The sequence below is a fragment of the Odocoileus virginianus genome, chromosome 20 (assembly GCF_023699985.2).
Source record: "Odocoileus virginianus isolate 20LAN1187 ecotype Illinois chromosome 20, Ovbor_1.2, whole genome shotgun sequence".
NCBI lineage: Eukaryota > Metazoa > Chordata > Mammalia > Artiodactyla > Cervidae > Odocoileus > Odocoileus virginianus.
In genome coordinates, this window is record NC_069693.1 from 24,438,351 (window position 1) to 24,464,068 (window position 25,718).

The window sequence follows — 25,718 nt, forward strand, 5'->3', positions numbered from 1 at the left end:
ACTATAGTCAGGGCAAGAAAAGGAAAACAGTATCTTTATTGTGTGTAGTTCTAAACAAACATTCACTGTGCGCACATTCCAGCAGACAAAGATCTTTGTTCAAAATATGCTGAAATAAAATAGGTAAACAAACTCCATTTATTGAATACACAAAAGGAATGTTAATATCACTTGCTCAGAGTGGAGGGTAAAATCAAAAGAAAGAAATGAAATCATCATGCTTTGCCTAAACAGCAAATGGAGAATATAGGTGCAGGTACAAATTGGCCCCTCAAGTTCATGAGTGAGAAGCTGGGTGTGGAGTAGGTAACCTGAAAAATACCTCTGCTTCTTGGAACCTCCCCTCTGAGATCACCCCCAACAAATTACAAACCCAGCTCTCGCAGAGCACAACCGCCAGATGGGACTAAACTCCTCATTACTTTCATGATATTTGGCAAAAGAACAAGATGGTTCAAAGAAAGAAAAAAAAACAACAGTCTCTGTTGACACAAGGCACATCTGAATCCATTTCTCCTGGGGAAGGAAGTAACCAACATTACTGTTCTATGTTTCTAAAATGGAATTTAATCAGATGGGTATCACTTGAGATTTTAAACATGAGATACTCTGTAAGTAATGATACATCTGGCCTGAAAAGCATTTTTCATTGCTCCACATGGGAACTGAGTGAGTGTAAACACAACAATATTCTTATTTCACAACATGTGCATCTACGACAACTGCTGAAAGAACTTTACAGGGTCAAATTACAGGTTCCAATGGATTTTTGTTGCAGCTTAAGTGGTCACATGAGAACTAAACACAGTATAAACTCGGTCCCCATTACTTTCCTGTCTTTACAAAACGTAAGTCATTTGGAAACCAAAACCAACTCCTGAGAGACAGAGGCAGGAAATCTTGGGACCCGGCACTAACATCCTTATTTGGGGGCACTAATTTCCCCTCATCTCCTCTCCTGTGATTTCCAGCCATTATGTTGACAGTATGGTGGGCGCCAGCGGTTAAGTCTTCCTTGGGAATAAACAACCCAATACTCCAGAGACACCCCAGGAGGCTCCGGACAACAGGGACTGGCTCCACTGGCTCTGCAGAGGGGTTTTTCACAACCCATCAATGTCGAGGCTGTTTCGAGAATTCCCATCTATGTCTTAAAACAAAAGTCCTTTTTCATAGATTTGGCTAATATACTGTATTACATTATTGTTTAAAAAAAAAACAAAACCTCCGCAAGCTCTCACACAAGCTCTACCGTTCACCTGGCTGTTTATGTAGGCAGCAGAATAATAATAAGTGGACCCAAAAGTGGTTTTTATAACACAAAGTGACATCACATTAGCAGATCAAAAGAGAGCCCTGGGTATTGGATGGATTTCATGGCTGGCAGAGACAAAGTCTGAAAATCTTTTCCTCTGGCTCTGAATAAAAACAAGTCCAGATGTAAACAGGAAACGACAACCAATATGAAGCAGAAAAACATACCTTTTGCAGTGGTTTTTACCTTAAAAAATACCAAAAAACACAAATTTTACTTAAGAATATTGTTCTTTAACATTTCTTCTAAGCCAGATGTTTTCCATTCAATTTGGGGGACTGCCAACACATTTTTAATTAATCCAAGTTATCTTCTGGCTTAGTCTTAGCTCGAGTGTTCCCTTTTCCAGCTCCTCAATACTCCTTTGTTCTTCATTTCTACCCCAGTGTGGGCCCATCTCATCAGGTGACTTAAAGGATTACAGCAATTAAGTATCAATTCTTAGTCAAGGCGACCCTTCTTTGCCTCCAAATTGAGGAGGAATCAAGTCACAACCACCTCTGTTACATAATCATCAAAGATTTTTCTTTCAGTAAATTGTCTTAAAGTGGCATCTTATAATGCATACAAAATACTTTCTAAAGATAAAAATTTTAAAGTTAACCCACATCCCTGACATATAAAAGCTGGCCAGAAATCCCCTAAAATTACTCCATAATGTCATAATCAAGTGCACAATTACCAGGTTAATGTTATTTTTATGAATTCTGAATTTGCTCAACGGCTAAATCACAGGATACAAGACCTGGGTTGAACTTTTTCGTGAGGAGTTTGCATGGGCAGACACAGGTTTGCTGTGCAGGGTCCTGTCCTGTCAGTCTCTGGCAAGCAGGCAGAGGGGAGGAGACGCTGGGCAGTGACCATGGTCCTTCCCGAACCACGCGGCTCCCTGCTGTACGTGACAAGGGCGCAGAGCACACTGGTCATCCTCAAAGGACACGGAGGAAGAACCACCACAGTTGTCAGCAGAAAACTGCCAGTGGACGGTCTCCTCAGGTGCTTCCACAGAGAGGAAGAAAGCAGTCAAATACGCCAGAGAAACGCCTGAACTGAGGAGAAACAGTAATATAATTCTGAATAATAACCTACTCCTCACGGAAACAGTTATCCAAGGGAAAAAAAAAGTAACTACCAGTTTTTTTTCCCCCCCTCTCAATGGAAAAACAACAAAACCACAAATTGGAGCCATGGAGGTAAAATAAGATGAAGTGGAAAACACTCTGGCCCCGCTCTCCTGCTTCCAAATGCCGCTTTACCATGGGAGTTACTTTACTGGGGCAAACAGAAGATCAAATACTGTATCTCTGATCAATTTGGAGCCTCTTCTATAAAATGGTAAATAAAAAATTGCCAATTGATTAAAAAAACAGCAAAATCCTTTACAAAACTGTAAAGCCCTAAAGATATACTTACTTGCATTTTACCAATAAAAGATGGTAACTTTAAAAGAAAAAAGATGGTTAGGAACTGGTGCCAAATCAAAATAAAGGATGAAGTTTTAGTGGTTCTGAACTCTTGCCCTTAAAGTTGTGTTTTTCAATATTTTTCAAAAGAAAGATTACTATGAATTCACTCTATCATCCTAATTCATCTCTCCCTCTCCCTGTTTCTCTCCACTCCCAATGAACAAAAGGGAAGCAGAGTTCTATCCAGCACCACTATCTGATGCCTTAGAGGGTGGCAAGGGCTCCTGGCTACACTTGGTCAGTTTTAACAATTACAAACAAGGAAAAGGATAATTTTGCAGTTGTGTTTTAAGTCACAGATGTGCAATCTGATGCCATGAATTAAAACCTCTTATGATAAATAATAAAATTAAGTCATAATTTAAAAAATAGGAACATTTACTTGAAAAGGGGAAAAAGAAATGCTTCCAAACCAGAATGTGACACGCTGTTAAATATGTCTAACGTGCATTCGAAGTACTGGAAAGCAGGCAATTTTACCAAAGGGAATGCCACAATGACATGTGGACTGTAATCATAGAAGACAGTTCTGAAACATAAAGGCGCTCATGAAAAAGAGTAAAGAGAGGAAACAAAGGCAAGAATACAGAAAAATGAGCAGGTGCTTTGAGAGTAAGGCTCTTGAGAAATGACTTGGACACGGCCGTGGAGCTGAGGTGGATGTCTGGCCAACCATCTGGGTTCCAAGGGGTAAGAATACAAATGGCAGGACTCAAGAAGAGGGCACTGCTGCAGGCTCCAAGTAAGTCTCTAGTTCTTGCTCCCAAGTGGAAATGCTTTCCAGACTTCAACAAGGTCTTCTCAGGAGGACTTGTTCTCTGCCATGTAGTAACGATACAGAAAACCTAAGAGAATAGCACCCACGATGGGGAAGATCCAATACGACCAGTAGCTAGATGTTCAAGGGGGAAAAAAAACAATAAAATTGTGAACATTTCATACCAAACGTTCCCTATCATTCAACATTCATATTTTAATACTAAAGTATTTAAATACTTTCACATTTAATATTCTCCAAATTAAAGAATTTTGATTTGGAGAAATAAAAAAAAAAACCAACAAAGATTTTAATTAAAGTGAGAGTTCAACAATAATTTTAAAAGGACTAAAAATGGAACATATAGCATGATACAAAAAAAAGATAATACACACACACACACACCTCAATATGTGTTTTCACAAAGACATAAATGGTTATTTCTGGTTTATGGGATTAGATATAGCCTAAATTTTTCTTCAAGACTTTTCACATATTCAACAATTAACATCCTTAAACAGGAAAAGGCCACCATTTTATGTGTATAATTATCAGTGCAGAACCAATGATACCTAATACAATTGCTGATGATATTGTATCTGCCCCAAATTATTTTTAAAATTTAATCCTCACAACAATCCTATGAAATGAGTACTATTATTATTCTCATTTTACACATAGAAAACACAAGCTCTGCACCCAAAATCACAAAGGGAAGCTAGTCAAGCAGCTTGATTCCTATCCTTGTTTGGATACTAATAAGGACACATACACAAACACACACAGACCATACTGATAGTGCTAATAAAATTAGGCAAATGGTTTAAGAAGGCTGGCTTAAGAAGCCCTACAAAGAAACTTTCCTCAGTTTCAGGACAGTCATTATTCTCCTCAAAATAAAGAGTTCCCTGGTGGCCTAGGGGTTAAGATGACTCACTTTCACTGCAGTGGCCCTGGGTTCAATCACTGGCTGGGGAACTAAGATCCTGCAAGTCACATGGGGCAGTCAAAAAAAAAAAAAAAAAGAAAAAAAAATCCTTCTTCTCTATTAGAACTTATTAACACTGCTAGTTTTAATCCAAATGACCTGGCTGCCCCTCCACTTAAGACATATGCAGTCTTAGTACTAAAAGGCTTTGAAGTCCACAAAAACCAGCTGTGGTTCAATAATAAAAATGATTCTTTTTGCCTGAACACGCCAAGCACTTTGTACATTAAATTATGGCAGAAAGCTGTTCTGGACAAGTTTAGAGTGTCAGCCAGGTAGCTTTGCTTAAAGACACAAGCAAGTTGGTCAGTATGTACAACAGCTATATGGCACAGGGAAACATAAAAGTAATCTCCCCAAAAGAGGAATGATTTCAGGCACCTTCCAGGGCAGCCCAAGAGGCAAAAGAGATCAGAAGCAGGACCCAAGCCTTCAGTGCAAAAGACTAAGGATGGTGGACCATCAGTCCTCAGATGCCCCTCTGTCACTGTGACCACGGGGCAGAGAAGCAGAGGAAACGCACCTATACCACAGCAGAGGCACAGGTTCAGCAAAGCCTCCTGCCCGAAGACAGAGCTCGATCCACTCAGATTGATCCAGCTTACTGCCTGTAGCTGTGACTGTTATTTTTATTGGTTTGTAGTATTCCACTGTGTGAATATCCCAGAATGAATTCATTCATCTTACTACTGAATGGTTATTTGGGTTGTTTCCAATATTTTAGTATCTTGACTAATGTTGCTATGAGCATTCCTGTAATGTGTTCACTGGTATATATGTATACACATTTTTCTTGAGTGTATATATACATATATATATCCCTAGAAATGGAATTGCTGGATCAAAAGTTACTATATCATCAAATTTACTTGATAATGCATAAACTGTTTTCCACAGTGACTGTACCCATTTACATTTCCTCAAGATCCTAACAGGGCCTAAGAATATTGGTAATTCACTTCCTAAATAACTCCTCTTATTTTTAGAATTTTTAATTTTGGCCAATCTGATAGGTGTGAAATATACCCTATGATTTTAATTTGCATCTCTCTGATGACAACTGAAATCAAACCTTTTTTTTTAATATGCTCATATTTGTGCTTCCTCTTCTATAAGGTGCTTAAATCTTTTTCTCATATTCTACAAAGTTATTTTTTAATTGATTTGTAAAAATTCTTTATGTATTCCACAGAATAATTCTTAATCAATTTTTAGTGTTGTAGAAGTCTACAGCAAGTTTATGACCTGTATTTTCAAATTCTTTATGGGACTTTGGGCTGAGTATATAAATCAGCTGAATTTACTAACAGTTTCCTTTAATTTCCACTTTTTTAAAATATTCTGACTATCATCTCAAACAAAAAAGACACGTTAGTTTTATAGGGGCGGGGTGGGGGAAGACATATTTTCTCTATGAAATGCCTTAAGTGCGATCTCAGAAAGATGAAACAGCTCTATATAATCTCTATACATTTTTACAAGCCAAGGATTCTACAATTATCTTAAGTAGAGACACTATTTAAGGGATGCCAAATGTATACTTTTCAGGGCTACTACTACTGTATTAGCAACATTACTGCAAGGGATATAAGGTAAACCTTTGAGAAAACTCAAACTCCTGAATATGACTGCACTACACAATTTTTTTCTTTTGTAAAATATAATAACAGCACCCACATTATAGGTGTGTTGTGAGGATTAAAAGAGAATAAGTTTTTAGTGGAAACTGCATAGCTGGGCTGAGCTGCAGAGACTGTGGGTCTGACTTAGGAGTAATACTTGTCCATGCACTCTTGCCTCTTACTACATATAACTTTGATTTATGTCACAACGAGATTTAAAAGTTACTCAAGACAAGAACTTTTTTGAGATTATTCAAGATTACTGAAACTGGAAAAATTAATTTTGCTAAAGCTAAGAGACTACTGATTTGCAATAATTTTGACCAAAAAAAGAGAATGAGCTGTCAAACTATACTCTTAAGTTATGTCACACATGTATACTTATGGAAGGAACCTCTTTGCCACACAGTATTTTGGAGCATAAGAAAGTCTATTAAGGAGATACCAACCTTTTGCATGTATTGCTTTTCGGAGGTTCCTGAAGAAGACGCATATTTAAAAACAAACAAAACAAAAAAAGATTAACACAGAGTATATAAAACTTCTCATGAATATTCATGTAAACTATGAAACTAAATAACAACATCTTTCATGTAATTTGATATTTGCAAGTATCCATATGTATAGGAAGATGTGCAATTCTTTTTCTGATAATATACTGACATTCTCTAGTAAAGAACCATTATGAAAGCACACAGAAATGACCTGAACTCTTTATTTATTGGAAAAAAAAATGCCATTGATACAAACTATATTACAATAAACTAATGAACTCATTTGAAGTCACAATGATATGCCTAGTTTAGCTGGGCTTGCCAGTGACAGTAGTTAAAATCACATTTCCTGAAACTTATTTAAAATATAAAAACTCCTCTCTTGTAACATAGAGATCAATTGGGAAATGCTCAAAAGCATGCAGATGACTGCTCTGTGACTTAGAGAAGCAAACTGGTTTACTCTCTGAAATCATAATAATTAAGATTAGAGATCTTAGGGCTTACAGGAAAAATGGGGTTAGGGTTAAGAAAATATCAAAATAAATTTTTTTTTAAATGTGGCAGTAACTAATCAAGAGGTACTGATACATCAGTGACACTGATGAACCCTGAATATGTTACTTGACAAAACCAGACAAAAAGACCATGTATTACATAAGATTATTTACATGAAATGTTCAGAACAGGCAACCAAGAGGCAAGAAAGTAGATCAGTGGTTTCCTAGAGCAGGGAGAAGAGGATCTGGAGGGACAAGGAAAATGACTGCTGAAGGTTATGGGGCTTCTTTTTAAGAGTGATGAAAATGCTCAAAAACTGATTTGTGATTATGGTTGCACAACTCTAAATATACTAAAAACCCTTGACCTGTACATCTTAAATAGGTGAACTGGATGAAACGTGAATTACATCTTAATAAAGCTGATCCCAAAATTTTAAATTCAATTTATGTAAACATCAAATGAACTTATGGATTTCATTAATTAGTTGTAGAGTACAAAAAAGCACGCTAACTTACCGCCAGAGGACAGTAACCCATTAGCACGGGTTACTGCTGCCCTGAAAGATCATCTCTGCCAATAGTCAGCAGTATGCCAGGGTGTGAACACATAATTACAGTTCTCAGTAACTTCCAAGAATTCCAACAACCCTACATACATACTGGCCTAGATACTTTAGAGCAGACCATGAGGTGAGTTTTAGCTTCCTATATTCAGAACATTGTAATGCAAATGAGACCATGCCTGAAACCTGAAAGAAATTCACCTACAGCCAAGTAAAACCTCTAGGAAGTTTTAGATAAATCTTATTACTTCACTACTATATTTCTTTGAGACCCTGATGATAACAATCTGGGACATTTCTCCTTGAGTAGAATGAGTCAGGCTAGTTAAAACATGTTACTGTCAATCTTTGAGAAATACAGCAAATGTTTTGCAGAGTTGAAAGGTGGGAATGGTACTGACGGCTGTGTCTGCATCTCATTTATAACACTGCCTTTCAAAATATTCCACTACAGTAACCAAAAAATGATTGAATTCTATGAAGAAAATGTCCACGGTCTTTTATGCTTTCATTATCCACAAATATACCAATGATTTATAAAACAAAAAATGCAGAATTAGCATTTTTTTTAAAAAAAGAAGGTAATCTGAAAGGCTTACATGAGAGCATAATGAATAATAAATGTATCACTTTGCTTAACCTATAAAAACATTAAAAGCCATTAGTTCATATAAAGGAATTCTCTAGAAGTTTTTAGCCTCTTTTACAACCACAAGCACTGGGTGTGTGCTAACTCGAGTGAACCTCAGACAATGCAGTAAGCAACCCAGAGAAGAAAGAGGGGGGAAAGAGAGGAGACATACCAAGACCATAATATATTGAAATGGTAATAGTTCCTAACAAGCAATTTTTAAAAATTTAAATATATATGGTTTGCATCCTTCCTTCCTACCGCTCATTCCTCCTTTTAACCAAGTACCTCAACCCGTTTTAAGATCAAGGCAAAAAGAACTACCCTAACACTGGAGGAAAGAGAAGAGAAAGCAGCATATCCTCTTTAGAATACTGACAGCCAAATAAATGCCAAAGCACAGTTACTCTGCTTTTAATCAACTATAAATGAAAGAGTTGTTTAAGGCACTGCTCATGGTAGCCAAAAGTGCCTCAACCAACTTAGGAAAGAAGCCAAAAAAGTTATTTTTAATTTAACAAAATTAAAAAGAAAAAAGTTCTATTAACACAAAACCTTTTTTCGAGTCTACCTTTCTGTTCTCACCATGCATAGTTCTCATTTCCACTCCAGAGCTCTGTGCTGAGTCTAACAGATGCTTAGGTAAAATTCCTACAGTTTATGATTGACTTTAATTTACCCCTGTGGGTGTTCAGGCATATCTTGGCTGCTTATGTTCTTGCCCACATGTTAATTTACATGCAAGATTGGTCAGGAGAAGGCACTGGTCTCCATCTTTGGCACAGACAGTAGTAACTACAATACCCTATGATTTTAGTTACAAAAGAGCAGTTCAAATCCAGTTCTTCTACCAAAAGCTTTCCCAAGTAATTAACATCCATGTTTCTTTCTCCTTCAACAAGTCCAGAATACACTTCCAAACAACCACCTCGAGGTCTACTCTTAACTTTAATTCAAAATGAACAGAAATTAACTGTTTAAACAAGGTGGTTCCTCAAGTTCAAGATTCACTAAGGCTTTAATTCCCTCCTGAAATACATAAATAAATACATGCACATACATATAAATACTAAACAAAGGAAATACTTCATAATTTTTGAGTAACCTTTTTATTAATGCTGATTGTAACTGAAATTACATCTGGTATCTTCAGGCTCCATGCTAAATCAGTTTCCTCACTTGTGAATTGAAAAGTTCAGATCAGATGAACCTGAATTCTAAAGTCATACTCAATTAACACATTTCTCTGACCCAAGAGCATTGTAGTAGCAAAACCTATAAGAGCAGACTTCTAAAGATGAGAGAGATGTTGACATCATGCTCCCACGTCCAGGAAGACTGAAGAAGCACCACAAAGAGATGCTTCTATCTCACAGTAGAACACAAGATGTGTTCTTCCAGATGCTCTTCTGATATGCTTTCATGTGGTTAAAAGAATGATAAAGAAATCTCATAACTGGCAAACATACGGGAAAGGATTTAGGGATCAGTGGGGGGTGATTTCACTATGAACCCTGTTTAGGGAAAAAAACAGAGGAGAACACATTCTTAAGGAATGGTGTATTTTGTCACCAGAACATAAACATAGGAAGCAATGAGTCAAAATTATGGTTATGAGGCATTCAAATATAAATACAGGGCATTATACATATACTTTCAAGCCTAAATAGCTTATATTTAGACTTTCAGAGATTTAAATAAAAGGGAAACATAAGGTATATAAGAAGCTTATATGTTAATTCCTAAATTGAATATTAGCCATTCCTAGAGGATTCCAAGTATTTAAAATTGGAAGAAGTGGATTTTAAGCCACAGGACACCTTCAACAAATTTAATGAGTATCTGGGTGGCCTGGTAGTTTTTGTAGCTTTTTATTTAGAATAGTTTGGTTTGTATGTGGCCAGAAACATGAAAAACAACTTGGGAACTTTGTGCTTCAAACTACTGCAAAGGATTCTACCCTCAGAATACAAAAGACTGTATGTAACATTAACTATCACTATATGAATTCTAATGTGAGGTTCATCATACAATCTAGAAAATCTGAGTTTTGAAAGTACATGATGTCAATATATTCATGGCCACGTGGTGTGGATCTTGAGGACAGCCTTCTCATGAAGCTCCAATGCACTAAGATTTCTTTCTAGATGAGAATACAGTTTTAACAACTACTGTCTTGTAAGGCATAAACGCCTGGTCAGCCCAGTCATACAAAAAATAGTTCCCTGTACATAAGGGCAAATTCAAACATGGAAAACACCTGCTGAGACAAATTTCTACACGACTTTCTCAAGAACTCATTGTGACAAGATATAGAAGATAACACAGAAGGAAAAAATTAACATACTCAGAGACTATTCTACTTATCACCACACTGGAGGGCTGATTTGAAAAAGATGTTACCCTGGTCTTTCTGACATCTTGTTTCGCAAAACTACCCGTCATTCCTAAATAAAGCATTACAAGGAGACACACTAACCCTTGAGATTTCTCAAGAAGGGTATTTTGTCTTTCAAGAGTGACCTTGCCATTATAGTCTGCTTTATTTCAAAAGATTATGGTACAAAATACAAACATTAGGTAAACAAACAAACAGTCAACAATGAAACAACCACACAAAATTCTTTGGTAAATAGCAAGCACTACTCATCCAAAGGCATATCCATTTCAAATATTAATAAATTGGGTTGTAGGTATGATAGGAATAATTAACAATTCTTAAAAGGAAATTTTTAGTATGCTGCAACCAACTACATAACAAAACTATAAAGTGCGTGTTCTTTTTAGTTTCCCTCTCAGAAAAGAGAAGGTAAATGGAACATTAAGTATGTTCTGGACGCGCCTATAATAGAAAACTCTGTATAACAAAAGTTTGTAGAGACATCTGGGAGAGAAAAACGTACCTGCCTTTAAATGCAATTTACCAACTGCTTCTAACATAGATGGAACTGACTCGATTTCAAAAGTTAAATTTCTTAAGTTGAAAAATGAAGTTTAAGAAACATGCTAAGCTTTTATAGAGACAACCTTACTTGCTTAAAAAGATGTTTATAAATTGATAGGAAACAGTCACTAAGGTAAAATGCTTTAGGAGAAAGAAGCAAGGGTCAGAACAGTATGTGCAAGATTTTTAAAGGATGGGGTAGTTGGTCTGTTGGTCAATCCATCTGCCTTCCACCCATCCATTTACATTTACATATGCATAGAATCTCTTCAGAAGAGTAAACGAGAAAATGGCAGCTGGCTACCTCAGGAGAAGGGGACCTGGGAGACAGAGCTGGCGATGGGAGTCATTTTCATAGTACACTTTTTTGTACTATTTGAATTTTTAGCCATGTACGCCACAAACTTCCCATTCAAAAAACTTAAATGGAAAAATGGTCAAGTTATTGGGTCTATTCACTGCAATGAGACTTGACTAGTGAAGCAGTTGGGAACTGTAACCTAGAATATACCTGCTGAATAAATGAATGAAACAGTACCCCGTTTTTTGGTCAGGTTGCATCTGTATGTTACCTTATCTCCTGAACTGAAAGTAGACTCATGACAGATAAAGATTCTAACCAAGAATTAAATGCATAATCAAGAGACATCACTGACCACAAATGTATCTTGGTTACTTGCAGCACAGTAGACAGGCAAATGGGCACAGAAAAGTTTCTAAGGTGAGTTTCCATAACTCAAAAGCAGCCCAGAAAAATGTTAACTCAAGTGTGAATAGAAGACTGATAGCTCTCCGCAGGGGGACTAATTCAGCTGAGAAGAGATTTAAGAAATAAAAATGTTTTTAATTCTAGTTATCTTCAACTGAAGCAGCTAAGAAAAACATCCATAGTCTCTAAGCTTTTAAGCTTTGGTATTTCTTTTTTTTTCTACAAATAAGGCTTTATTGGAACAGAGCCATACTCATTTAGATATTGTTTATGACTGCTCTTTTTTTTTTTTTACTCTTTTTTTTTTTTTTTAATTAGTTGGAGGCTAATTACTTTACATCATTACAGTAGTTTTTGTTATACATTGAAATGAATTAGCCATGGATTTACATGCATTCCCCATCCCAGTCCCCCCTCCCACCTCCCTCTCCACCCGATCCCTCTGGGTCTTCCCAGTGCACCAGGCCCGAGCACTTGTCTCATGCACCCAACCTGGGCTGGTGATCTGTTTCACCCTAGATAATATACATGTTTCAATGCTGTTCTCTTGAAACATCCCACCCTCACCTTCTCCCAGAGTCTACAAGTCTGTTCTATGCATCTGAGTCTCTTTTTCTGTTTTGCATATAGGGTTATCGTTACCATCTTTCTAAAGTCCATATATATGTGTTAGTATACTGTAATGGTCTTTATCTTTCTGGCTTACTTCACTCTGTATAATGGGCTCCAGTTTCATCCATCTCATTAGAACTGATTCAAATGAATTCTTTTTAATGGCTGAGTAATATTCCATGGTGTATATGTACCACAGCTTCCTCATCCATTCGTCTTAAGCTTTGGTATTGTAACAAACACTTCAGGGTCTTGAACCTCAAGCATTACAAGGAAACAAAGGTGACCATCCGTGTCAAAGCAAAAGTAGTATGAAAAGCAGTTTCTAAAAAACTGGGGAAAAGTTCCTGATTTGCACTCTGGAAGAGCATGTTTTAGATGCTTTTAAAAAAGTTTTTTTTTTTTTTTGCAGGGGTGCGGAGGTAGTTTCAGACGGGGAAGAGATATGGAGTTGTGGAGGGAAGAGAGAAGAAGGAATAAAGGAAGAAGGGAAATGAAAACTCTGTCCATAAGGCGGAAGAAACCTCTAAATGAGGCATTGTTAAAAAAAAAAAAATTCAATTCTTTACAGAGGTTCTGAAACCTTAACCGAAAGAATAGTAATGAAATGAACTTGACATTTATTTCTTCATGGTAAATGTAAAAAAAATTATGAAAAGAGATACCTGCAGACTAGATGCAAAAAGGCTTATTTAAAACCCATGTAAGAAATAAATCTGAAGGTGCAAGAATTTTTTCCTGGAACTAAAATCAGGCTGGACTATATAAGCTCTATGACAACCTATGTAGGTGGTCTTGAAAACTTTCCCAAAGGTCTCCCTTGGCTGGTCTGCCTGAAGTACAGCAGTGTGACTGGAAACACTCAATAATCAGACTCTCTATTTAAAGGAGACTGTCCTTTGAGTACAGCAGACATGAGGAAAACAGGGTCTTGAAAACACTGCCCTTAATCACTGTTTAACTTAAGCCGGGCTGGGGCCAAACTACATTTGGAGACTTCTAAATTCTTGACAAATTTCATCAAATCTCACCAGCTGAAAGGGTTTCTTTTTCTTTATTTCTTATAAAAAGTTCAAGGCTCAACAGTTTTAATTTATCTGAGACATCTCGAGTTACTTCTTCGGTCTACAAGAAGGCAGACAGTGCTTTCCATAGAAGAGAATTAAAAGCTCCCTAAAAGTTTTCACATGAGAAGATTGGCATGTCATTCAGCCAAATGTCTGGTACTTGGCTACCTGGGTTACTTAAATGCAAACTCCCACCTCCAGAGAGCATGAATCAGTAGTAGTAATGGAGCCCAGGGAATACGCACTTCGGAAAACATGCCAAGAGATGCCAATACAGGCGGTACAAGGAACAGAACTGTAAAAACACTGCTCTCCATTCCTAAGAATGGTCCTAACTACATACTATACCACCAAGGAAGAAAAATGGCAACAAGAAGCAATTTGTAAGACTTCTGGACACTGGAACTCCCCCCCCACAACAGATTTTGTTTTAATATAAAAAGTGCTCTTAGGGTGCTGTGAACAAGTGGGTTATGGTTCCTGAATTAAGGTACATCTCCTGTACAAACAGGTACATCCCTCAAATCAGATGTTGACCTCTGAGAGCAATGGTTTCTGGACATGTTCAATATACCAAACAAGCTATGCTTAGTTCAAATTTTACCTTAATTACACAAGTGAAGATTCAAGAATGGATAGTACACATGTTAGGAGGGAGGACAAACAACTACCAACGCTCACAAAGCATTTAAGGAACCACTTCACATCCCCTTCATAAACAATTCAACAGTTCAGAGTAGCAGAGTGCAACAAGATGGAAGAGTTAATTTACACAAACACTCTGGATGGTTGGGGAACAGGTGGCAGAATCGGTCAAGCAACCTCTTGAGTTGAAAGAATCCGTGTGTCTTGGCCAACTTTGCTGTCGCACAGGTTCAGTAATTCCAGCTCAATGCAGAAAGGGAAGCCAGAAGGAGGAAAAGGGGAAGGAGCATCGTCTCCATGAAGTTCTGGTGACAACTAACTGCTGCGTCTTTATAATAAGAGAGTAGAAGAGTCGAGGAAAACAGAAAAAAATGAGGGAATAAGGGAAGTGAGGCATCCAGCTTGTGGGAAACAAAAAGGCATTCAAATTTTCTTCCTGCTACATTATGCAGCACACATTAAAGTTTTCAAATATTTCATCTTTTACTTTTGTGGTATCACCGAGTGAATGGGATGGGTGTGTAGACCTATTTGAGCCCAGACAACAGGGTAATGGGGACAGAAAGGTCTGTTCCAGTCAATTACTCAATTATTCCAGTCTACAACTTGTTCTAAGACTTGCAAGAATAAATCAACTTTCCAATTCTTTTTCCAACACAGAAGCAATTATTATCACCTATACTATTGAATGTAAGAACACGGGTCATAGCTTTAGTTTCAATTTTTAAAAAAAATGAACAGAGGCCTGAACAAAATGTTCCTATTGTTTAAGACTCCGCTACTTTTTTCTGAGATGGTACTGGACGCAAATTCCTGAAAAATGGGATTTTTGCTTGGAGAGAAAAGTAAACATTTCTTGTTAAAATACTTCAAAAAAAACCCAAAAAACCAGCAATTCCATTTGAGTAAATAGAAATATAAACACTTGAAACACACAAGAGAAATAGAGGACTTCTTACCTTGCTCCCACCTCCAGGTTTAAGGTCATTCTGTTTAAAGAGGAAAATAAATATTTTAAGACACATCCAAACAAACTCATTATGTGCTTATTTCTAACTTTGGGACATGAGACTACCTTCTGGTAGCAATTCCCGAGGAGATGTCAGCGTCTATAGAAGGTCCTGACTACTACCCCCCACCTCACCCCCGCATCCCTGACTCTGAGCACATTATAGTCCCTTGTTAGAATGGCATGGTCCACAGTTACCACTTTTAGCAAAGAATTTACAAGAACAATCAAAGCACTATTTTAGATCATGACATTAACCTCATTACAAAGAAATTAATCAACTAAAAACCCATTTCCAAAATCAGTTCCTTTTCAGAAATACTCTATGTGCTGATTTACAAATAAGAAGCTCCAGCTTGGAGAGGGTGTGGAGAAAAGGGAACCCTCTTACACTGTTGGTGGGAATGCAAATTAGTACAGCCACTATGGAAAACAGTGTGGAGATTTCTTAAAAAGCTGGAAATAGAACTGCCGTATGACCCAGCAATCCCACTTCTGGGCATACACACCAAGGAAACCAGATCTGAAAGAGACACATGCACCCCAATGTTCATCGCAGCACTGTTTATAATAGCCAGGACATGGAAGCAACCCAGATGCCCATCAGCAGACGAATGGATGAGGAAGCTGTGGTACATATACACCATGGAATATTACTCAGCCATTAAAAATAATTCATTTGAATCAGTTCTAATGAGATGGATGAAACTGGAGCCCATTATACAGAGCGAAGTAAGCCAGAAAGATAAAGACCATTACAGTATACTAACACATATATATGGACTTTAGAAAGATGGTAACGATAACCCTATATGCAAAACAGAAAAAGAGACTCAGATGTATGGAACAGACTTGTGGACTCTGGGAGAAGGCGAGGGTGGGATGTTTCAGGAGAACAGCATTGAAACATGTATATTATCTAGGGTGAAACAGATCACCAGCCTAGGTTGGGTGCATGAGACAAGTGCTCGGGCCTGGTGCACTGGGAAGACCCAGAGGGATCGGGTGGAGAGGGAGGTGGGAGGGGGGACTGGGATGGGGAGTACATGTAAATCCATGGCTAATTCATATCAATGTATAACAAAAACTACTGTAATGATGTAAAGTAATTAGCCTCCAACTAATAAAAAAAAAAAAGCAAAAAAAAAAAAAAAAAAAAAGAAGCTCCAGCTTAGCACAGTAAGGCTGGATGATTTTGGAGAAAATTTAGCCTGATGGCTGGGCTGAATGAATTTTAGTCATTCACTCCTCATCATGACCTGTGGCTGCTAGATAGCTTCTTCTCTCTACAGGCACTCCTAGCTCAGCTAGTTCTTACCGGGTGAACATCACCAATATAGTACTGCTTGAGCATTTCTCTGGCATCAGAGGAGTGGCCTACATCTTCAAAGCTTTCAGTTGCATCTCCTCCAGCTTGTTCCATCAGAACCTCTTCTCCACCAGGATGCTACAAGAAAAAGATATTTATTAAAGTAAGGGCTCTCTGAAAAGCTAACTGAGAATAGCTCCTCCCCCGCTGCTCTCCTCTTTTCCCTCTTCTCCTTTAAATGGCAGCAATGGGATGAACCAGCATGTATACCTGTGACAGGAGCAAAGGGGAGAACACTACATCATTCCTGTGTCTTCTGGCCAAAAATGCATACTGTGGGTTTAATTATGAGGAAACCTGGGAAAATCGTAAACTGAGAGACATTCTACAAAGTGATCTGCCTGTGATCTCCAAAAACATCAAAGTCTAGAAAGCCAAGGAAAGACGATTACCCTGTTCCTGGTCCGGGATGACCCCACATGCTGCGGGGCAACTAAGCGCGTGCGCCACAGCTGCTGAGCCACGGGCTCCAGGCCCACAGGTTCGGGAGGTGAGTTACTGCCTAATGGTGATGAAGTTTGTTCGGGGTAATGAAAAAGCTTTAGAAATGGATAGCAGTGTTAGCTGTACAAACTGTGAGTGCAATTAAAGTCACCTAATGGTACAGTTAAAAATGGTTACAATGGCAAATTTTATGTGTACTTTACCACACACACATTAAAAAGCTTGGTTTACATACCTATAATTAACATAACCCCAAAATTTACTTCTGTCTGAATCATAGCAAAATAAAACAAGTAAGACCAAAAGAGTCTGGAGGTTAGTGAACTAGACTGGTTACGAGTGCTATTCAAATCTATCACACAATCATAAATTTCTCCCTGTTTTTATTAAGCAGACCTAACATAAGTCTGCTTATAACATAAGTGGGTACACATTTCCCACTTTCTTCTGCTTTGCTTTTAAATCTCATATGAATCTGCAAAAAAAGATTCTTCTGAATTTGACAGCCTTTATGTTTTAAGACTAATGGATCTTGTCTTAGCTTTTATTGTATAAGCAATTAAATAACATTACAAATATTTCAAATAAACTATATGGCAGTCAAGATCATAAACTTTCAATTGATGAAACAATGCCTGTGATGGATTAATTTCTATTTCATTCCAGCAATAATCAAGTGAAATACTTTATACAGATACAAAGGAAACTTTGTGATGTTCTGTGAAGGGCTTCAGTAAATTCACAAAGTATGTGGCAGGGAGCAGGGAAGTCTTTCAGCTTTTCATTAAGTTCACGTACTAAGTATTTATTGAAAGGAGGACAGAAAATTCATATTTTAATACAGAAAAGAAAGAAGACAAATTGCTAACACAAAATAATAATATTTCTAGATTGCTAATTCTATGGAATGGATAAGGAACAGATGGACAGAAAAGAGAATGTGAAGAATGACAGTTACAGAATAAAAATCTTGTTGGGAAAAAAAATTACACAAATTCTCTGTGAATGGAAATTCCATGGTGATGTAATAAAAATGTAACAATAGGATATGCTAAAGACCACCTGACTTGGAAAATGAAATCTAGAAACATTAAGATTACAGAAGCTGCAAAATTAGGCCAGGCTAGCCAAACAGGATTAGCAAAATACTAATCATCAAAATAAAATACGGAGGTTAAAGTTTTGGAGAGGATTAAAAACTACTTCCTAAAAAATAGTCTGACAACTCAAAGAAAGATAAGAGACCTGGGTGGTGAACAGCAGGAAATGGTGCAGGTCCATAGGTATTTGCGTTTGGATTAGAAAGAACCTAGCAAGGCAGGGGTGTCACCTAGGAGAGGTTAACTGCCAGAAAGAGTGTAACTTTGGCAGTTCCAACTGCTCAGGGTCTAAATATCAGGTCTGCAGATCCAAACATAACTCATCCCCACCAGATGATATACCCTTATTCCCCACCATGTTAGGTCCTACTGCTACAGACTCTCACAATTCCTTAGGCATCTTCATGGTGTTTATCACAACTACAATTGTTTATTTAATGTCTTCTTCCTCAACAAGACTATAAGCTCCCTAAGAACAGGAACCATGGCTGTCTTACTTCTGGCTATATTCCTGAATATAGCACAGAACCTGGAACACAGTGAGATCTAGGGGGCGCTCACAGTGCCCTCCTCCACTCCCACCTGCCCTCTCTCCCTCTCTGGCATGTAAGCCGCACAAATACACACAGCAAAGTCAAAGTGTCGATCGGGGCAGCTCACCTGGACAATGCTGGAGGTTAAATTTTGCCTCATGTTATTTCTAGTTTTCCCTAGGACTAGCCACATGGACCTGTTTGAGGAAAGAAAGCATACTTTCTATAGATTTGTTAATTCCACAAGCTAGATAATGACAGAATTGCACTTTCATTTGACCAGCCTTGGAGAAAGACAGTAGGAATTGTGCTTCGTCAAACTCTGAAGCTTTCAGGGGGTACCCTAGGGTGGCACCAAGCAGAGCCCACATTCTGTCTTTCCTAAGGCAAGACTACTCTACCATGCACAACATTGCTTGTGCACAGATCTCATCTTCCCGGCAAGTCCAAAACATCGAATTCACCTTTACATCTTCAGGGCATGTGCTAGTTACTATGCACTCAAAAGAAGCTATAGGAAACAACATAATTTTTAATTATTAATAAAAACAGCCACTAAACACTTACTGAGCTCTTTATATCAGGTACCATGATAAGTCTTTGTATGAATTACCTAAATTAACTGTCTCAACAACTCTGTGGAGTAGGTACTATAATCTCCCTTGAACAGATGGGAAAAGGTCTTCACAGAGCACATTTTCCTAAGGTTACAGTAAAGTAGGAAACTGAACAAGACTCTTTAACCCCGCAGCCCACATCCAGTCATTAGAATGTTTTATATACCAAATGTGTGTGTATATATACATACGTGTACATGTATATATATATACATCTCACCAAAATTCTCTTCAAAAGACACCTAAGAAAACGAAAAGGCAAAATACAGACTGTGAGAAAACAGTCACTATACGTATTTCTGAAAGGACTTGCATCCAGAATATATAAAGACTGCCTTCAAGTCAGTAATAAGAAAACAATAAAATTAAAAATGAGCAAGACTGAACATACACTTTACAAGACACACACAAGGCCAATCAGCCCTTGAAGATGCTCAAAATCATTAGTCATCAGGGAAAAGCAAGTTAAAACCATTACTATATACCGGCACACATCTATCAGAATGGTTAAAAGTGAAAGCACTCACAATACATCATGTGTCAGTGAGGATGTAGAGAAACTGGAAGACTGACACATTGCTGGTGTGACTATAAAATGATGGGGCCACTATGGAGAAAAAGTCTGCCAATTGCTTCAAATATAAAACAAAAACAAAAGAAAACAAAAAAATATGACCTATGGGAATTCCCTGGCATCCAATCGTTAGGACTCAGAGCTTTTACTGCCAAGGGATCCCTGGTTGGGGAAATAAGATCCCACAAGCCACAAGGGAAAAAAAAAAAAGCAATCTCTCTTGCAGGTATTTCCCCAAGAGGAATGAAAATGTGTCTACACACAGATTTGTATATGGAAAGTTCACAACAGCTTTATTCATAATAGCCAAAAAAAAAAAAAGAGGAAACAAGCCAGTGTCAATCAACAGGTGAACAGCTAAGTTTTAGTATAGTTACAGTGAATAAGCACTAAACAGGAACACGCTGCTGACACACAGAAAAAATATAGATGAATCTCACAGATACGTTAAGTAAAAGATGTCAGACACAGAACAAAGCATATTGTTTTGCAATGTGAGAAATTAATCACTGGTTGCCCAAGAACACAGATGGTAGAAATGTTCGAAACAGTGATGGTGATGGGGACTATACAGGTGAGACCTTTGTCAAAGCTCATGGAACTCCACATATAAAATCTCTACATTCTCTTGTATGGACATTAGATCTCAAGAGAGTTGACTTAGATGGGGGAAAAATCTACACAGCAAAATATTACTAACAACCCAAATGCTTATAAATAGAAGACTGCTTGAATAAATCAGAATCAGTTCAACAATTTCTATGAATAATAAGGAAGTGTTCCAGATGTGGATATGGAAAGACTCCTGAGATATACAGTTATGTGAAAAAGGCAAGGCATGTTATCAGTTACCTTATGGGTGGGGGGTCGGGGTGGGGAAGAATAAGAGGAACTACATTCACTTTTGCTTGCAGGCACAAAATAAAACTGGAAAGATTCTCAAATAGTAGTAGTTAATTTTAGGAGATGGTGATAGTGGGCAGATGGGAAGAAAGCTTTGCACAGTATACCTATATGACCTACTCAAAAAATTAAGAACTTACCTGGGTTCCAGAAAAAAGGTGCTAGTTCTAACTTCCCTCTATCACATTCCCACCCTTCCAAATTACGTCTAAGATGTGGAAGAAAGTGGCTGTAAAACAGACCTAATTCCATATTCTATAGCCACGAAAAAAAACAAAAAAACAGAGGCAAATCCTAATGTCATGGGCACAGGCTATCCGGTCAGACTGCTTGTACCACTTAGCATTATGACTTTGTGAAAGTTATTTCTCTGCTCCTCAGTTTTCTCATCTCTAAAATGGGCTATTAAGTGGATTAAAAAGCACCTAAGTTAGGTGCTTAGGATAATAAGCACCTAACACATACTATTACTATTACACTGAATCAATTAATAGACACTATAACTTGATTAAAGAATACTATGATTCTATTTCTGTTTATCAGTCAGTTCAGTCGCTCAGTCATGTCTGACTCTGCAACCCCGTGGACTGCAGCACTCCATGGAAGATGGAGGATTCAAACTCTTGGGATTTAAAGAGTTCCTTTCTTCCCTTCTGTATTGTTTTTCCCTTCAATTTATTCTCAAAACCTCAGCAAAAATAATATATTTGAAATAAATTCCTTCAATGTCACCCCCATCTTAAAACACAGCAGTGGTTTTCCATTAACTTATGGTATGGTTCACAAATCCATACCACCTACCCAGCCTTGCCTGTCCTGGCTCCTGCCAAGTTCTCTGGCCATTCTTGACCTTTACTGTATACACTAAAGCCACAGCTGTTTTCAGTCCCACCAACATGCCAAACTCTTGCTTGACTCCGCAAATGCCGTAGGAATGCTCTTTTCTTTCATCTTCCCAAAGCTAGTTCCCTCTCATCAATGAAAAGTCATCTTCACAGAAGCTTTCCCAGATCACTCTTATTAAAGTATATTTCCCCACCATGGCCATTTTACTTTCTCAACTCCTTGCCTGGCTGTTTTTGCTTTGTCTCCCTTAGAAGGGTAGCTTCAAAAGGGCAGATCTATGTCTACTTTTATACTACCAGGACCTAGTACCACAACACTTGAGAAGAGTCAGCATTCAACAAATGTTTGCTGAATGAATAAAATGCTATCCCATCTGTGAAGCAGATCCTAAAGCAGTATACCCACTCATCCCAACAGTCACTAAAAAAGTACATAGAAAGCTTTAAAACAGCATAACAGGTTATTTTAGGTTACTGTTGTCAGAAATGGTTAATTATACATAAGACAATGGTTTCCCAACTTTTCCCACTTGTGATACAGTAGTAAGAATATAAACTGAAACAAAGTTCACAAAATCATATTTACCCTTGCTAAGATAGATGCACTTTGATATTTTGTAGTCAATGGCATAAGATATTATAACCATTTCTTCTTCTTTTTTTTTTTAATATTTATTCATTTATTTGGCTGCACCAGGTCTTAGTTGCAGCATGTGGGATCTAGTTCCCTGACCAGGGATCGAACCTGGGCCCCCTGCATTGGGAGCTCAGAGTCTTAACCACTGGGCCAGCAGGGAAGTCCATATTGTAACCATTTCTACGTCATTTTTTTCAAAACCACTAAGTAACAGAAATATGATGTGTATGATTGCAATGTTTTGGTTTTTCATTTGTGATTTCAATAAATTAAATCAATACCACTGACTGAAACCTATGAAATTAATCTACTAGATGATAATTCAATTATATTATCAATCCAAAATTATCACATTCAAAGCCCAGAGTAACACTCTAACCATATTCATTAATCAAAAAAGAAAGCAATCTATAAATGCTAGATATTCAAATGAGGAACCTCTTTCTAAGGAGGAGCCCCAAAGTGAATTCAGGTTGGAAAGAAAAGGATGAAAATTGATGTTTCTTCCTGATCTAACAACAACCCAATTCCTCCAGACATACCAGGCAAAAACCTCAGTCACCCTTGACTCTCAAGTTCAAGGCATCATCAAAAAAAAAAAAAAAGGCATCATTAAATTTATTGGCTCTACCGTCACAGCACATCCAAAATCTGACACTTCTCACTACCCCCACTACCACCACCACTAAGCCACTGTCTCCAGCCCGGGTTACCGTCAAAGCCTCCTAACTGGATTCGAGTGTTCTTCAGGCTCTTCTCAACAGGGCAGTCAGTAATGCTTGAATAGTAAGCCAGTAAGCCACATATTACTTACTGGTCCTCTGCTCCACCATGCTTACCCATCTCAGAACAAAAGTCAAAATCCTTTCTAAAACCAGCAAAACTGTACATGACCTGCTCCTCACCTTGATCATGCTGACCTCATCTACTACTCTCCCGCCACCATAACCTCCCTCACTGTTCCTCAAAAACACTGGACATAGTTGCACCTCAAGGCCTTTGAACTTGCTTTGAACAAGCTCTTCCTGCTGATGTCCACAAGGCCAGCTCTCTTAACTTCTCTCTGGCCTTGACTTTAGTCATCTTAATAAAGCCATTTCTGGCCACCATATCTAAAATTTCAACCCTTCATCTTCATGCTGTCACTCCATACATGTCCACAGTCCTCTTCTCTGCTTCACTTTTCTCCTTAGCACATGACTTGGAATGAAAAAGAACAGAGGGACAGACTCTGGAACATGATAAGTGAGAATGGCGAACTGCAGGTAAAGATCTGCAAGTCAAGCTTGAAAGGCCATGCTGGCACACCTATGTCATCTCCGGCTCCATCAGCATGTGGTGAACCAAGCGAGTAACTGTTCAAGATTAAACTAATGTCCACTACGTGCACTGAGTGTTCCTTCCAAGTTCACTATCTATTCTGAATTAATTAACAAGAAACGGGGGGGGGGGGGGGGGGGGGGAACGAAACCACAAAAGAACCCATCCTGGCTTACCCATTTTGAACTATGCTTTACTCTGCTACAAGCCACACTGGAAACTTATGAGGCACACACCAAAGTACAGCTAAGACTAGAATTCCAAAGGATTGCTATGTAGGCAAGAGAAACCAAGGAATTTATCTAATACACCCTGCCACTAATCAGTTGCCTGACCAAAATCTTTCTGAACCTGTTTCTTATACCCCTGCTAAAATAAGGATCAATACTATCCAACTCACTCTCAGTTAGTTACTTTGAGGCTGAAGTAACGGGAAAGCACTTTTAAAAGCGTTTAACTGCCATAAACCCCACAAATACAAGAAGTTACTAAATGCTAAGACATTAACTTCTTGGCCACTAGAAAGATTTATTAAAATCAATGTTATTTGGGGGGGAACTTTAAGTTTAAAAATTTTTTTTAGAGATTTATGAATCAGGATGTAGAGCTTTGTGCCCTAGGCCCCAAATTAATAGAAAAAAAATTTTTTTTACTAGTATATTTGTTTCGTAAAGAGAACTAAGAGAAATAAAACTTTTTCTCAGTGTTAGTAGATTTATATTATACAAATGTGCCCAAGAAATTAACCATTAGATTATTAATCTACTGCTCAAAATAAAAATATACACATCAAAAATAAACCACCAAACACATTTACATTAAAAAAAAAAAAAAATCCCAAACCCTCAGGGATTGGGAGTGAGAGGAATGACTACAAAAAAGCACGAGGGAAATTTTTACTGTAATAAAAATGTTCTAACTGGAGTTGTGATTACATGGGTGAATACATTTGTCAAAACTCATCAAACTGTACATTTTAAACATGCATGATTTGTTGTATGTAAATTACACCTCAGTAGAGTTAAACACATTAAAAGTATATTTCTTTAAAAAAAATAAATCACTTGCACCAGTCTCAAGGAGAACTTGTAAAACGTTAATACACATGCTTTATTAACAAAAGAGATAACAGAGTCTGAGTCAGAAGGTAAAAAAAAAAAAAACAACTCATAACCTCCAGGCTCAAGGTCTGCTCAAAATAGGCAAAAGAAAGGCAGCATGATGGTAGGATGGGAGAAGGCATCTCAGCTTCTTCTCAAGAAAATTAAAACCAAACACTGGTATTACTTCAGAAGTGAAGTGAAGTCGCTCAGTCGTGTCCGACTATTTGCGACCCCATGGACTGTAGCCTACCAGGATCCTCAGTCCATGGGATTTTCCAGGCAAAAGTATTGCTTCAGAAGGCACAATTTAAAAAATGAGTAGAGATCTGGCGCTTTCAGACATAGGTTAGAATGACTCTAAGCAGTTAGGTGAGAAACTCTGAGGCTCGGGATTTCTTTCTGTAAAATGGTGATACCGGTGACTCGAAAGTTTAGCCAAGCAAACAGTAAACGCTCAACATGTGACAGAAGCATGTTATCAAAGGTACCAGAACTTAGTGCCGGAAGAAATGCACGCAGACCTAACGTTCCCCCCCAACCCTACCAAACTCCGTCTCGAAGGGTCGCGGTCCCTTTCGGCACGCCTCTTCGTCCTCAGCCAGGCCTCACTTCCCTCCCACACACAGCCTACCATCGTTTCTGGGCCCGTGCCCCCTCAGCGCAGTCCACCTCCTGGGCCCCACCTCGTTAAGAAAGCGGCTGACATCGTAGACTCGCCCGTGGATCACCAGCCATATGTCCTTCGGGGAGTTGCGCTTCGCCACCTCCTCCAGTCGGTAATAGGTGACGGAAGTCTCGACTCCTTGCTCTTTCCCATCGCTGCCGCTTGCTACCACAGTCGCCATTGGGCCTGAGATAACCTCTTTTCCACCGCTATTCCGGTTTCCACTACCAACTTCCTGGAAGTCGACCTCCCGCTCCGTCCTCACCGGCTTCCGTAACCGGGGC

The 25,718-nt window shown here is 38.2% G+C and overlaps 1 protein-coding gene across 1 annotated transcript; it reads right to left on the reverse strand.

The window, feature by feature from the left end:
• Positions 1 to 17: 17 nt before the first annotated feature.
• CYB5B (cytochrome b5 type B) lies at positions 18 to 25,696 on the reverse strand. Its single transcript, XM_020912791.2, has 5 exons — positions 25,454 to 25,696; positions 16,644 to 16,772; positions 15,276 to 15,305; positions 6,598 to 6,626; positions 18 to 3,673 (listed from the first exon to the last, which is right to left on the reverse strand). The coding sequence occupies exons 1-5, from the start codon at positions 25,613 to 25,615 to the stop codon at positions 3,583 to 3,585; spliced, it is 441 nt and encodes a 146-aa protein (XP_020768450.1). The 5' UTR covers positions 25,616 to 25,696; the 3' UTR covers positions 18 to 3,582.
• Positions 25,697 to 25,718: the final 22 nt, after the last annotated feature.

Bases quoted from the DNA above. Each gene is read 5' to 3' on its own strand.
- CYB5B (XM_020912791.2), bottom strand. From the start codon at position 25,615: ATGGCGACTGTGGTAGCAAGCGGCAGCGATGGGAAAGAGCAAGGAGTC. The intron at 16,773-25,453 runs GTGGGGCCCAGG...TTTTTCTTGTAG, and splicing joins TCAGCCGCTTTCTTAACGAG to CATCCTGGTGGAGAAGAGGT. The intron at 6,627-15,275 runs GTAAGAAGTCCT...CGTCTTCTTCAG, and splicing joins AACCTGGAGGTGGGAGCAAG to GAACCTCCGAAAAGCAATAC.